Source organism: Haemaphysalis longicornis, unplaced genomic scaffold (assembly GCF_048455015.1).
Source record: "Haemaphysalis longicornis isolate Haplotype H1 unplaced genomic scaffold, Haemaphysalis longicornis Haplotype H1 scaffold_10, whole genome shotgun sequence".
NCBI classification, from domain to species: domain Eukaryota; kingdom Metazoa; phylum Arthropoda; class Arachnida; order Ixodida; family Ixodidae; genus Haemaphysalis; species Haemaphysalis longicornis.
The window spans coordinates 59,440,481-59,456,019 of NW_027526204.1; the positions used below are offsets into that span (position 1 = coordinate 59,440,481).

The following is a 15,539-nucleotide window of genomic DNA, read 5'->3' on the forward strand; positions in this document are numbered from 1 at the left end:
TTGGACTAGCTGTAGTTGCCAGTCAGCAGTGGGTCTCTCAAATTGAGCAGCCAAGGGGGTGGTGTTAGGGGTTGTCGCACAGTTTCAGAAGTGTCTGCACTTAGCGCGTGCAATTAGGAAATGCTGCTGGCCTGGCTAGAAAATATGGGTGCGACTTAAACGGACATCAGAACACAGCCTCTGGATAAGATTGGGCTGTCTAAGAGCACTCCCCCCCCCCACCTTTCTTTTCTTGGTTTAAGAAAAGGTCTAGCTGTTACTCTCTCTCTCTAAGGGCTCTTGTACAAGTGTGTTGCAGCTGTGGGTAAGAAAAAATCCAACAGATACGATAATTACCTAACCTGAAATTTTAGCAATGCTGTTTAGGTATTTTGGTTTTGCAGTATACCGGGGCAAAGAGTTTTACACAGCTAATACGCTGTGCGTACTGTTGCAGACTACTTCGGAGCTATTTCTTAGCCTCCACAGACAGACCTCTGCTCGTGCAGCGCTGCATTCGCAATTGTGGTGTCAGTTGACACGTTTACCGCATACCTCGCATGAACCAACACATGAACCAATGTAAAGCTGCACCCTAAACTCTTTCGCCACACTCTCCTCTCTGCTTGTTTCCTCATGCTTGCACCCTCTCCTCTGCTTCCTCATTGCTTGGTTACGATGCTGCTCAACCAAATGGGTCCTTTGCAGCCTGCGCTTAGTCTGGGACTAATCATTGAAGAAGTCCCACTGTGGTCGTGCCCTGCATCTCTCCACGCACTCTGGTTACTTCCCTGATAGCCTAATCGGAATTCATGTTCAGGAAAACATCCTCGGGACACTAGAGTCTGCTGATGTGCTTTGAAGGCGAAAACAAAGTGGCTTCCCTTGGCGATACTCATCAGAGACTTCCTTACTGCTACGTTGTGTGTGCACCTCTTTTCTAGCTTTCCTAGACTTCGTTAGTGCCTACACGCCCTCTGTTGCGAGGAAATGGCACCATCCGAATGGGCACCCACCCCCGTACTGCCCTTATTGCCAAGAGAACGTATCATCTGACCTTCACCACCTCACGTGGGTGTGCAGCCATTTCGCGCTCCAAAGACAGGACTTGCTCCGTCACGTCCCTCCAGACACGGACACTCTGCACCCTCCAAATCACGAAATCGGTTTTCTGCAAGCACTAGGCAGTTATGGTATACAGAGTGGCCTTGCGAGATTAGTGTAGCCTGGGGGTGACTACCCATCCTGCAAAGAGCCTTAATATCATGGACGCAAAATGAGTGCTCAAAGAAGGGACGTTCAATTGTGCGACGAAGACCTTTTGCTACCCCCTTCCCTTCACTTCCCATTCCCCCATGCACAGCCTCCGGGCCTCCCCTTTCCTCCAATAAAGGCTTGAATCAATCAATCAATCAATGACAGGGGTCTCCCGTACTTGGCCAGGCAGTCTGGCAACACTTGCAAATGCCGAAACTATGCTGGGATGAGATTTCTCCATGGCTGGGATGCACCTGTCGTACTCGTATGCTGTCACATTCAGCTGTCACGCGATTCGACGTCAGCTAAGCACGCAGTGGGCTATCCCTTTTTCTGCTGCTCGCAGCGTTGCTGAGGTAACACGCTCGCGTTCTACTTTGGAGACTCGGGTTCGATTCCCATGCGAACTACAATGTGGCAATTCTTTCTTTTTCTTTCAAACTGATTGGCTAACTTTGTTGAAATTATTCCGCACGTGCACTTGGGCACAAAAGCTCACATATTGGCTATCTTAATTAACTCTTGAGAGTGGCTACCCTTTTCTGTATTGGACGAGAATGCCACTTTTTCACACATAATGGAGGCAATTAAAGGTTTTGCTGTAAAAACGGGCAGGTTTTGTTTGGATGCCTTTGCTTTGTCATACGTTTCGCAGTTTTCGAACCTTAGTTTTTTGGCACGGAATGCCTCCTTTTCACTTTCTACTAGTACTCGCGTATATGTGGACGTCAGTGCGGATGTTAAGAATACCTATTTTCGCGTTTATAATGTGCGCCTGATTGTAACTTGTAGGTAAGTTTACGTAAGCAAATTATAAAATATGAAGTGATGCTGATTCCACTGCACAGATGTAAAAGACATTTCACCATATACCTGGCAGAAGACTTTTAATTTATTGTTTGAACCCGCCACGGTGGCTCAGTCTCTAAGGCGTTCTGCTGCTGAGCAGGAGGACGCGGGTTCGACTCCCGGCCGCGGCGGCCGCTTTTCTGATGGAGGCGAAAACCATAAAAGCTCGTGTGTTCGAGATTTCGGTGCACGTTAAAGCTCCCCAGGTGGTCAATTAATTAATCCGGTGCCCTCCACTATGGCGCGCCTCATCGCCTGCATTGTGCCGGCCCGTTAAACCCTATACAATCAATCAATCAGTTAATCAATCAATCAATCAATCAACGTTTTATTTTACGCACGCAATGGTTGCAGCAGGAATACCTTGTGCATCGTAAACTTGCTCATCCAGCTCTTGCCAGGTATTAAAACTGGAGCTTGGAACACTGAAAGTGTGCGAATTCAAAAGCTTTGACCTTCGTTATGTTAGACGTGATGGGACGTTGCTTCATTCGCTGCTAATTTATGAATTCCACCTTGGGTGTCTTCAGGTTCTCTAAAAAAATAATGCCGTTCCACTCAATGTGAAAGCTGTCGGAAGTGCAGAGCAGTGATTCGCCATAATGGCCCGTAGCGTCGTTATCCGCTCACTGCTGCCACCCAATGCAATTCAAATTTCCCGCCTTCACGGAGCTCACGCGCCCCCTGCCCGAAACTGCGCCAGCCGGAGTTCTGTTCTTTTTGCGCTTACTTCTCCCGCACGTGCTGGTGTTGCACTGCCACTTTTTTTTTCACTTACTGTTGCAAAAACCAACCCAACGAGCGTTCCTAACTAAATGAACGCGGGCGCTGCCGGTTAATTACGCATATTTTGCCTCAAATGCACCTGCAGTTTTCTTTGCGCTAACCAACGGGGAGATGTATGACAAGCGCCAGCGGTTCACAAGTTTCGAACACTTATGACCATATAAACCGCTTGGCTTTCGAAGCCTCTGAGTTACGCCGTGACGATGGAATGCCGTGTGGTTCTACTTGGGTCCGGCGAGCGAGCTACGATGACAAAGCGAGCCCCTAAAGTGCTCTGCACTTACAAAATGTCCGTGCCCAGGGCTGGCGAAGCGTTGCATCATAATATGGCTCTGCTTTGTCCATGTCTATCGCGCACTCATGCCTCCAGGACACTCTCTGTGCATGATGCTGCTTGATGAAACGAGATGCTAATTGCAGCCACTGAAATTTGTGCAACAGCTGATGAAGGTGTAATCCTATTGAAAAATGGGTGTCCACATTTTTTACTCACGCGATGCTGATTTATTCCTTTGGATTATATTGAGTTGGATTCTCGGAGGAGTTTGTGTCCATGGCAGTGGTGCCGGCCACTTTGACACACGATTTTGATTTTGAGCCTGATTGTAATGCACGCGCAATTTTGAAGGCTACTTTCAGTAAAAAAGGACGTGCGTTGGAATCGTAAATAAATGGTAGCGCCCGAGAACTTGTTTGTCCTGAAGTTTGGAATCGTAACCTCCCTGCTACAGTTTTCTTTTCTTAACATGTACTACCGGGGGTTAGTTTTGAGAATGGTTCTGAAGAAGTCCTCCTCGTTCTCATGCAGGCAGTGACCGGCCTGCAGTGCTCCATGCACAACCACTTCCGGTTCGTGTCGACTTCGACGGACGGCTACGTCTCGGCTTGGGACGGCAGCGCGCGGCGTCTGCTGAAGAAGCACCTGCTGCACCCCGTGCGTGGTGCCAGTGGCGTGGCCCTCTCCCCACTGAACCAGTTCCTCGTGGCTAGTGCCGGCTTCAACGGACAGCTGGTCTTGTACGACTTGGACACGGGCAGGTGGGTTGGGCACCGCTTTTTCCCTCCGCAGTTCGGAGAGGCTGACAGTGGTGAAGTTACCAGCCAAACGGGCACATCTCTGAAAGGTGTTCAGAGGTCTACTCGGGGAGGTTGGACCTGTGGCTCCTTACATTTAGAGCTGCAGCAAAGTGTGGAATGTAGGGACGATGCATTGCCCTTTGCAGGAAAGGTAACAGTTGCAGCAAAAAGTGCTATTAAACGTCAAATTACTGGCCCGACCACCTTGAAATCTTGTGTGCAGTGACATTAAGCTAAGTGCAAGAGAGCTCAACATCTCTGTACGCAGTGCGATTGTTAATCTGGGGCGAGAAAAAAAAGAAAGAAAAAAACTGGCAGCCACGAAGGCACTTCACTTTGAATTTAAAGTGGGGATTTAAAGTGGGGGAGTTGCGAAATCTCACCTTGCTATGCAATAGAACTGGATAGTTCCCAATATAGTTGCGAAAATCCTAATATATAATAGAACCTTTTTTTGTATACAGTGTAGACCATTTATAACGTAACCGCTTATAGTGCGGGACTGGATATAACGCGGGTTTTTGTGACTACCGGTTTGCCTCCCATAGAACTCAATGCATAAGCATACCGCTTAAGATGCGGTTGGCCGAAGCACAATACCGTTTATAGTGCGGTTTTTCGGCGGGTCTGCTGATCGACCGGTGCAGCTGGGGCATCGTTTTAGGGTAGCAAAAGAAAAAAAAGTGATGAAATCGGTCATCTGACGCAGCGCGCACCCCTTGCTCTCCTCTAACCTCGACACAGAAGAAAAAAATAGGCACCCTTTAGTTCGCGCGTACGTGATAACCACAGCTGTCCTTGCTTGATGCACTTCGGAAGATAGCGACCGACTCCCCGTCCGCGCGTGGCAAGTTGTCTATTAATCGTGAACCGCATGGCCCGTTTTCGCACACGAAGTGTGCACATCGGCGTTGCGCGTGCGTTTTTTTTTTTTTTTTTCATGCTCGCGTCTACGATTTTAAAGAAGCTCGCGGTGGCTTCTTCGCGTGGCAGTGGGAGGAGCCTGACAACTTGCACCAATGGAAAGACGCGCACCTAATGGCGGGAGATTCGAAGCGCTCCGAGCCGGCTAGCCGCGCCAGAGGTGTTTAGGCTAAAGTCCCTCGATCAGATGAAGGCTTACCACCGCGGTATTTTTGATGGGCACTTTCACAAGCAGCGTGTGCGGTCACATTATCAGCTCTTTTCTTGCATGAGCATCTTCGCTTGCGCCTTGTGCGGCATTTAAGCGAGCGGTTAGAAGTGGTCGCTGGAGCTGCCTGAACCGCTTCACGGCCAGTGCCGACGCCATGTTGCCGCCTCTTACCGCGCCGCACAGTTGTATCCGCGCCAACGTCGCCGCGCTTGCGGCGTGCGCTGCACGTTTTCGCGAGAAATTGCTCCATGCGGTTCACGCTTTAGAACGTTGTGCAGATAAGCCACCGCTCTTTCCGAACAAGCGCGCCGCGCGAAGATTTCCACCACCAGTACGTTTCGCTGATAAGCAGCCGCCTTCGGCATCGTGAACACAAGGTGGGGTAAAAAAAAAAATCCCGCTGGCCTTTCTTATTATGTCCTGCGGCATCTTCATAGACGCAGAAAACGCAGCCATGGTCTTTCAAAACACAACACAACGGAAGTTAAAGCTGCACTTGCCGTTTGTAAGACCGCGCTTTTGCAATGTGTGAGACCCTGCAGCAGCCGCTGATGTTAAAAATATTACGAAATGAGGACCCTGCCTTCGTTTTTAGGTGCTGTGCGTTTGGGTGATAAAAAATTTAGGATGACTTGAGAGGTAGGTGGCAATTTGGCTGAATTCGCGCACGATTTGGTTATAGTGCGGTACCGCTTATAGTGCGGATTTTTGCGGCTCCCGCGACATACGTTATAAGCGGTCTACACTGTAGTTGAAATGCTAACGAATGTCCTTAATAAAGAAAAGAAAGATTTAGTCTTCAAAATGTCTGTTTGTACTTATCACCTGAAGGCTACAAAATGCACTGCTTCGAGCTGTTTCAATTTTAGTTTGTAGTAGTACTAGGCGTGAGAATCACCCGTACCCCCGTTTATTTTGTTGCAATAGTGTGTTGTGACCAGGAATGCAGGAACTAGATGGTAACTTTGTTGTCGATATTGGAAGAAACCCTCATTTTGCTCCGGCTCACCTCGAGTGGTCCCTAAAGTAACGGGCACAATGTATACATGCTGGGATAACAAAAAAAAAAAAAAATTCTTATAAATTTTCACGAAGCCGGTTAACACACGTCAATTTGGTTTGGATATAGCCGACTAGGCTTTGTGGGATTGTTGGCCGGGTTTGAGAGGCATGACAGACTTCAAACATTTGACGTTTCGAATTATTTGTGAGCTCAAACTTTCAATCAAATCTTTGGTGGGGCCATATTGTTTGATTTACTGTATAAACGCGTGTAAGGGCCGCACCCGTGTATGGGCCGCACCCCGTTTCTCTCAACTACATATCGAAAAAAAAAAAATCCGTGTACGCGCCGCACCAACACTTTCGTTGACCCATACGTATTCAAAATGCGCGCGCGCATGCTAGCTTTTAAGCATTGTCGATAGATGGCGCTATCCATATCGGCATTAGCATCACCAACTTGTGCAGTTCTGCTGGTTCTGCCGGCCATTTGCTGGCGTTCTGCATTGTCTCTCATGTTTGCATGTCTTTTAATGAGCGTTTACGTTGTGGCACGATGGGCAAGCACCTTAATAGCTACACGGCTGGCTACAAGTTGAAGGTGATCGAGTTCGCTCTCGAGCACGGGAAACGTGCCGCCGGCAGAAAATTCAACGTCAACGAAAAGTGTGTTCGACGATGGTGCGCACAAAAGGAAGCTTTGGAAAACACCAACAGCAAAAAGCGCGCTTTCCGAGGAAAGCCGTGCAAGTTTCCGGAACTGGAAGAAGACTTGTTCCGCTATGTGACTGAAGTGCGGAACGATGGTTTTGCGCTCACAACGGACATGCTGCGCGTGAAGGCACTAGCCTTGGCACGTGCGAAGAACATACCGGCCGGGACTTTCAAGGCTAGTGCTGGCTGGGTGCGAAGATTTCTGAAAAGGAAGGGGCTCTCATTTCGCCGAAGGACCACGTTGTGCCAGCGGCTGCCAGAAGACTACACCAGCAAGGTGCTTAGTTTTCATAAGCGCGTCATCGGCCTTCGCCATCAGCATAATTATCCGCTGTCGCAAATTGCGAACGCTGATCAAACTCCTGTGTGGTTTGACTGCCCAGAGAATTACACAGTCGAACTGAAAGGCAAAAAGAGCGTCGCCGTGCAGACCACCGGCGCTGAGCGCCAACGCTGCACAGTGATGCTTTGTGTGACCGCGGACGGGCGGAAGCTACCCCCGTACGTTGTGTTGAAAAGGAAGAGGATTCCCAACGAAGTGTTCCCCAAGGGTATCATAGTTCGAGCCCAAGAAAAGGGCTGGATGAACGATGACTTGGTGCTCGACTGGGTGAAATGTGTTTGGCAAAACCGACCGGGAGCGTTGTTGGCCAAACGGTCACTGTTAGTGTTAGACAGCTTCCGCGGTCACCTTACCGATAAGGTGAAGGAACAGCTGCGCCGTGTCGGCACAGACATGGCCGTGATTCCGGGCGGCCTCACTGGAATGCTGCAGCAATTGGACGTAAGCGTGAACCGACCTTTTAAGGTTGAATTCCGAAGGCTTTACACTGAGTGGATGGCAAGCGGCAGCCACGAGCAGACGCCGACCGGATGGCTGAAGAGGCCACCTCTTGCGACTGTTGTCAGTTGGATCCTGTCCGCGTGGAGCTTGGTGGCGACGGACGTTGTATCCCGAATCTTCAAGGTCACTGGTATATCAAACAGCTTGGACGGCGCTGAAGATGAATGCTTGTGGGAGGACGATACTCCGCAACACACCCCCTCGGACTCCGAGCCCGAGGACTCGTTGAGCGACGACGATTAAGCACGTATGCCGTGTGCTGCAATAAACGCTCTTCGTTCGCTAGCTGGTACGTTCTTTTTTACTTTAAAAATTGTACGTCGCGTGTATGGGCCGCACCCTGAAAATTGGCCCTCATTTCTTGAAAAAAAAGTGCGGCCCTTGCACGCGTTTATACGGTAAATTCTAAGCTACAACGGCAATTGCGCATGCCTCGGTAAAAACATCACCAGAGTGATCGTTCCATTGAAAATGGGATCTAAATCCACGGAGCCAGATGCCAGATCCTAAGAGAACCCACTTGCCATGTGCAAAAGCTGTGTGTGTGTGGGGAGCATTGATGGAGGGGGGGGGGGGGGGGGGGGTGGCAGAGGATTTTTTCAGCGATAGCCCAGAGTTCTGGAGAGGAAAGACTACACTCGGGGCGAACGTTTAATCTATGCACCCGTACAGTGCTGTTCAGTGGACTCTCTCAACGTCATCCCACCTTGTATTAACTTCAGTTCAACACGGACTTGCTAAATTTCCTACCGGGAGTGAGTTTTTCACTTTCAGTAGTAGTGCAAGCCGAATAGCTGTCACAGTGCCCTGTGGCACTGTTCAAGTAAATTTATTGCTTGGTGCCAAGTGTACATCGAACTCTGTGGTGAAACCATACTGCTGGCCATATCTTTTGCAATGCTGTTCAGTGGTGAATTTTAACACTGAGCTGTATGGCTTTCATTCTGCTTATCGCACCTTTTTAATGCAAGCAGCCGGCGGAGCATCGCAAGAAGCAGAGGCAAGGTGAGCCATGCGCAAACATTGTCTTGCATTCGGCAGTCATACTTGGCTTCGAATGATCGGTTTAGCTATTTTGAGGGGGCAGGATGTCTTTGGCAGCGCTGCTAACTGTCTTCACTGCGTGGCTCGGCAGCTTGCTTAGTTGGCAACTGAGGCCTATCATTTTGGCAGCGCCAGACAGCAGTTGTCAAACTGCAGGTACATACCTCTTAGAGGAAAAAGCAGAAAGACGAATGGAGCACTTCTGCATAGCACGCAGCATCATTGTGCTTTGTTCAAGTGTCGTCCTGGCTTCTTGAAGTTATTGGAAACCAACTGAGCGCTGCAGATGCGAGAATTCAAGAAACGAAAACAGCTAGGCCTTAGAAGGATAGTTCCACATCCAGCTGGTTGTCCAGAGAGGACAATTTTTTTGCAATCCTGTTTCACTTGTTCTTGTGCGAGGGATGCGCTCTCATTTTTGAACATGTGCCGCGCTTCAGCTGTCATGTGTCAATGCCATTTCTGTCGCGCTCTCGCATCCCGCACAATTTTTGCTGCTCTCTTGATTCCTTCCAAAGCAGTAGGGCTGGATGGGAAGTGCCAAGTGCCTGGCTGGGTTTTACCTGAGGAGTGCTGCTACGGTCTCAATTAAGACGTGGGTCACTTCTTACAAAAGCCAAGAGGTGTAATACAAGAGACGTATTGTATTTTGTTGGTCAAGAAAAGAGCAACCGAGATACTGCACTACTTTGGTTATACAGTTAAACCTCGATATAACGAAGTCGTACTTGCGGGCGAAAATTTCGTTAAATCGAGAATTTCGTAAAATCGAGGTTTCGATTTTACAGTTAATTTAACCAGTTATTGAGGTTTCAAAAGCTTGCCCACCGCTCAGAAACAACTGCTATGTAGTTACCTCTCCACTTAAAGCGAAATTTGTACTAAAACTGGCCGCGAAAATTGTGTGAATTAAGAGCCTCAACACTTAGGCAATGGAATTCGGATAGCCGACCGTAGTTCGTGTCGTCGTAAAACCGGCGCTTTTTCCGCAACGCCTCATTAAATATGATAGCAGACTAGGTTTTCACTTTTTCTTTTTTTCATTTCGGTCACTACTAAACGCCGCTGTTAGTCCATTGAACCCGCGTCCGTGCCCCGTGAACTTCACCCCGGCGAGGTGCTGGTTCAAAGTTACGCCTCTTTTCGTCCGTTCAGTAGTAGGCTTAGCCGCGGCGTTGAGGGGTGCGGCGGGCCAACAGCGGAAGGGTGCTATAAAGCTTTCTAAAGACTTCTTTCATGCACAAAGGCTCTGCAGTATGGGCGCGTGATGCAACCACGACACTCGAGATAAAGCCATGATTGAGAATTGAGCGGAGTACACACGGACCGCTTCACTTTGTGGAGCAGCGCTTACGTGCTCCCGCTAAAGTGGAAAGCTTACATTAAATATCTTCTGGCCAAATTTGATTAAGCAATTACTTGTATGCCCGCTGAGCCCTAAAGAAACCGATTTCTCCGCATCGCAGCTGTCTAATGAACACGTTTTGACCACGTTCGGAGAGCAATTTATTGCCACCAGCACTCGATGTTCAAGCCGTAGTGAAGAAGTCCGTAAGCAGTGCTTGGCGTTTCTTGACCAGGGTGGGCTTTACGTGACGCTTGTATGCTGACAGCGCTAACAAGGCTTGCTCTTAAACATTCGCGTGCGCCTGCGTGCCTCCGCAGAACGTCGATGGCATCCATCACTTCGGTGGCCGTCGGTCTACCGTCGGTTTCACTGACACTTCTACAGGCTCTTGTTCGGAACACTTTTCTTTCCCTTGGAGTGCTCATGCTGCTTATAAGACTCATCTAATGATGGACGAACAAAATATTAATGTGGTTATCAGCGAGCACAACCTAGAGCAGCAGCACCGTGAGCAAATACGCGTAGAAAAAAAAAAAAATCACTTGAAGTAGACTTCGGCAGCCTAAGCATAGAGGGCGCTGGCGTAGGCAACGATGGAGACGTCAAAATGGTGGCGGCACTATTAAACCGTCCATGACCGCTAGCGGTTTTTGAGCAGCAGCTTTTATCGCTTTTAATTGTTGTCAACCGCATAATTCACCGCTTTTCTTTCATTTTAGCCTTTTATCAGTAAATGTGAGTACTTAACGTTTTCAATGTAGGCTCTGAGAGGCAAAATAAAACGTGCCTCGACCGGAATTTCGTTCTTCCTTTCTCGCCGTGACTTCGTTAAATCGAAAGCGCCGCACAAAATTACTTCGTAAAATCGAGATAAAAATACATGGATTTAGCAAAATTTTGGTAGAAAACTGGAAAAAATTCGTTATATCGCGAATTTCGTTAAATCGAGGTTCGTTATATCGAGGTTCAACTGTAAGTGTGTGGGGGCCTCCTAAGGCTAGTGGGGGTGGTCATCTTGGCCAGCGCGCATGTTTATACATGGGGCTCCGTACCTGCAGTGCCATGGACTTGTGAATGAGGATGCCAGAGGACAGGACCCTCATTGGTCCCCCATTGGCACCCTGTTTTACAAAGGAATTCCTGTTTCCACCGAGCCATGTATGGATGCGGACAGTGTTCATTTGTGTGTACTCTGCTTGGAGGTTCAGTCCGAGTTGGATGTCGGTGGGCTAGCCTCCCCATGGCCACGATGACTGACACCTGAGTTGGGTCGTTGTGGCTTAGCGAGCAAGAGTGATGGTTACATGAATAGGGTCCTAACCCGATTCAAGATGGGTCTCTCTCGCCTCCCATGGGCCCCTGGCAGCACGCACACGACGCTGCAGACGCCCGCGAGCAGCCTGGAGTCTGTGTCCTTCCTGCCGGACGGCCAGCGGGTGGTGGTGGGGGCCACCTCGGGGCAGCTGTACGTGTACGACCTGCGCTGTGCCCGGTCGGAGCCGCCAGTCACCCTGGCCGACACCCACCGCGCACCGGTCACCGCCATCGCCCCCTGCCCCACCGTGCCCCCGTCCGTGCAGCAGGTGCCCCCCTTCTTCCGCGCAGTCTCTTCTCCTTTGTGGCTGCTGCCACGCAGTTTCGTACTACAGTAAAACCTCATTACAGCGGATCTGGCAACAACAGACCTCCGATTACAACAGACCATTTGTGTTGGTTTGTCTGGTCCCCGTGCATTTTAACTCTTTCACTACCGCCAGAAAATTGACTAATTTTAGGGGTCCAAGAAAAAATTTTTTTTCCTGCTAAAAAATTGGTTAGGCACTAATTGCAGGAGCACAAAATGATGGCATTTCCAATAATTTGATGGCATTTCCAATAATACCAGTTTTCTAAAGGTTTTTATATATCATCGTTGTAAAAAAATATCAAAACCAAAATTTTTGTCAAGTTGTCGAAAAAAATGATAAAAAAGGAGTTACGTATATCAAACCACCGGTAGTAGAAAAAAATTAGAATATATATTTTGTAGGAAAACATTTAAAAAAAAACACGCCCTAGAAAAAAAGTCGACTTGCACAGAACAGTTTGTCAGATATAAAAAAAAAAATGTTAGCATGCACGGTGCTCGTGTCATGCGGTGAAGCCCAACCTCCAATTCAAAATGTGCAATTTCAGGTGGTTTCCTGGAATAAATCTGGCGGTTTGTCATTATCAGAGGCACCAATTTGCCCCACATAACGTAAAAACATCTTGTCAATGGCTGACTTTGCCTTTACAGCGAGCACAATATTTGGGACGAGCACGCGATGCGGAAAAAAACATGCATGAAGTGGAAAACGGAACGCCGTGGCTGATGCTTGTTGTCGTTCACGGTCAGTAATCTCTCAAAACATAAAGCTGAGCTTTATTATCATCTCCTTACTCACAATTGTAGCCTTGCTCGCAAAAATGAGGTACGATGAGCTAGAATCGTGCCCTGCGATCTTTGGCTGAGTAGCAATTGCGCGTTGAAAAAGATCAGCACAACGAGCCTCCTCTATTTCAGCGCCACCTAACATTTTTCAAATGAAACAGTACAAAAACTTATCAGAGACTCCGTCCGAATAGACAGTTCAACTAAGCAGCAACATTAGACCCCCGGATATACCCTCGCATGGAAACGAAACTGGAAGGCGAACAGCTGGCAGTGTAAGGCCGTTTTGAAGCGCTGTCCTCGGCAGGACAGATATCTGGCGACTGGGTGTGACCTTTTGACTTGCATCTGAAGTTCTTATCGCAGAAATCGGGTTAGGGTGGGGGGAAATCAGCAGCGCCGTGCTTTGTTTGAGGATCAGTCGCGGACGCTTCAGGCGCCATGGCAGGTAGCCTTGAAGTTGGGTAACTGCGTAGTAGCGCTAAATATGAATTTCGCGATGCAGAAACGAAACCGAAACTGTTGTAAACTGTCTGCTAATGGTCCTGGGGTAAGTAGAACTACCACAGTACTTAGAACAACGTGCGCAAAGGCAATAAAACTGCCTAAAATCATAAAGTAGCTTTGCAACCAGGCACTGCTTGACATTTTCAGCCAATTTCTGGGATTATTATTGTCAGAGCGTGAACCTGACGATTGAAAATCGTTTGCTAGTTCCCCATTCATGCCCTGATTGCAAAAAACAAGCGCTGGTGCAGAGTAATTACGAGTTGCACGCATTCTTCATTGGTAGCCGTGACGCGCGATGACCACGCCCCTTTTCCACACCCAGGTGATTCAAAAGCGTGTCAAAAATCCCGTTTCTGTAGCAAAAATGAAAACAAAACTGATTTTGAAAGGCCATTTTCTGATCTAACTCGGAACAGCTTTACTTGTTCGAGAAACGCCTGGAACGCTATGAAAAGGCGCTCCCAAAAGTATTGATCAAATTGATCGATTTTGATAGGCACGGTAGCGAAAGAGTTAAATAAAGTCCACTCCGCTCATAACAAACCCGGCTAGAGCAGACTACGGGCTACAACAGACTAAATTTTTAGCAAAACTTGTTTCGAATGAATGTTTATAGCGGACTTCCACGGGGCTGGCACCCGAAGTGCTTTTTTGTTTGTTTCATTTGGCAAGAAAAGTGTGGTCTAGCAACATTGTTGGCAGCCGGGTTCTTAGTGCAGCTAGGCCAAGTCAGTGCCAATGGCCCTTTTTTTTTTTTTTTTTTTTTTTTTTGTACGACCTGCGGCGTGAGCGGCAGGGTATCTGATTTCCCTGCTGCATAAATGAAGCATAATTAATGCTGTCGAACACAGGGAAAAACAGGCTGACATCGCCAGAAGTAATGCCTGTCTAAGCAGACGGTCCGCTCGACCATCAAAAACAAGGCTGCTGCCGATAAACACGACTCCGGTGAGATAAAACAACAGCGCTATCAAATACGCAAAGTGGCCCACCCGGAGTGGTGTCTGCCCTCGTCACAGTTTTTTTTTTATGTAATAAAGAACTCGGATTCAGTGAAGTTCCGTCTGTATTATTCCCACGCATGTATCGTTTCTGTTCCGGTAGGTTAAAATTGTAAGAAATGCCTCCATACATTGTGTGCAATCTTCCGGTGGCCGTGCGTAGTACAAATGGTCTAACTTTCGATTTCACAGCAGTCCATCAGATTACCATATTTATTCGAATCTAGGCCGGCCCAGATTCTAAGCCGACCCCCGAAAGTCCGAAGCCACGAAAAAAAAAAAAAAACGCCTCGAATGTAGGCTGAACAAAAAGGCGAGGTCAGCGTTCACAAAAAGAAAACACGTTTATTGAACATGAAGATGCGGTGCTGGAACTCAATCAGTTTCTCTTCAAAATCACCGGGCAACTTCTGGGCGGTTGAGGTTCGACGACGGAGGCTAAAGCCGAAGCACTTCATGAATTTCTGTAGCCAGCCCCGACTGGCTTTGAAGTGTGCCCGCGATAAGGCTCGTTCCCTTGAAAGCTTCCTTGCTTTTGCCTGGAGCACTTCCGTTGTTACTGGAAGGGCATCTGCTCGCTGCATCCGAACGAAGTCAGCCAATGCCATCCCCATTTCGTGGTGACAGCCTTCTCGTGGTCCGGTGAATGCCATCCTCACTGCGGCGCTCGCAAATATCCTCTCCCGTTGCGTCCTCCAATGACGGACATTTTTTCATCCACGCCGAAGTCCCGCCCGGCTTGAACGTTCGAGGACAACTCCGTGGCTAAAACAACTTTTTCTTTAAAAAGCGGCACTATAATGGCACCGCTTGTTTAGTGCCATTGCGCTGTCAAAACCAAACGCCACACCGCATGCAGGCCACTATCCACACAGTTCAAAATGGCGGCATCGCCCCCAGCTATGGCCCCTTAAGTGGCTACTGGCTCGTCTAGTAATGGCTACAATACTTTCTTTTCTGGGTGGCGCTAGCTGCACGCCACTTCCCTCAATTTCACTTGGGAATTGGCACCCACTTCCCTCAATTTCACTTGGAAATTGGCGCGTGTTTCAAAATCCTCGAATCCAAGCCGACCATAAAGTTTGAAATATCAGTATTTCAAAAAAAACTATCAGCTTAGATTCGAATAAATACGGTATTTTAAAGCATTGGCCTGAAAAGCTCCTGTAGGTGCTTAAAGCTGGCGTCTTCTTTGGTGGCTCAGTCAAGGCTAAAATGTGCTGCTTAACACAAAACCACAGGTCTGATCCCGGCTGTGGAGCCGGGTTTGAGATGGGAGGCAGGGGGGGAAAAAAAAAAGCCAGTGTGGTGAGATTTCGGCACACGCTAATTATCCCTAGCTGGCGGTCAAAAATAAAGTTTAATTGTTTGTTTGAAAGTTTGTTTCATTGATGTTATTTTCATTTCTTCTTTCTCTGTTGTACACATCTTCCTTTCCTCTCCTTTCCTCTGTTTTTTGCATGCACCACACTGAAGGCATCATGCTGCTTGTGGGCACTTATTCATATATATAAATAAATAAATAAAAATTAATTTGGAGCTTTGGCATGTGAAACTCCCAAACTTAAAAAAAAAACAAA

At 48.1% G+C, this 15,539-nt stretch overlaps 1 protein-coding gene across 2 annotated transcripts in view; it reads left to right on the plus strand.

Annotated features, from left to right (window-relative positions):
• LOC144158613 (protein NEDD1-like) overlaps positions 1 to 15,539 on the plus strand; it is a 60,504-nt gene that overhangs the window by 8,215 nt on the left and 36,750 nt on the right. For both annotated transcript variants that reach the window (XM_077689625.1, XM_077689624.1), the window contains exons 5-6: positions 3,680 to 3,909; positions 11,402 to 11,618. In XM_077689625.1, the coding sequence (XP_077545751.1) occupies positions 3,680 to 3,909; positions 11,402 to 11,618 (447 nt within the window). The remainder of the gene's footprint in view (positions 1 to 3,679; positions 3,910 to 11,401; positions 11,619 to 15,539) is intronic.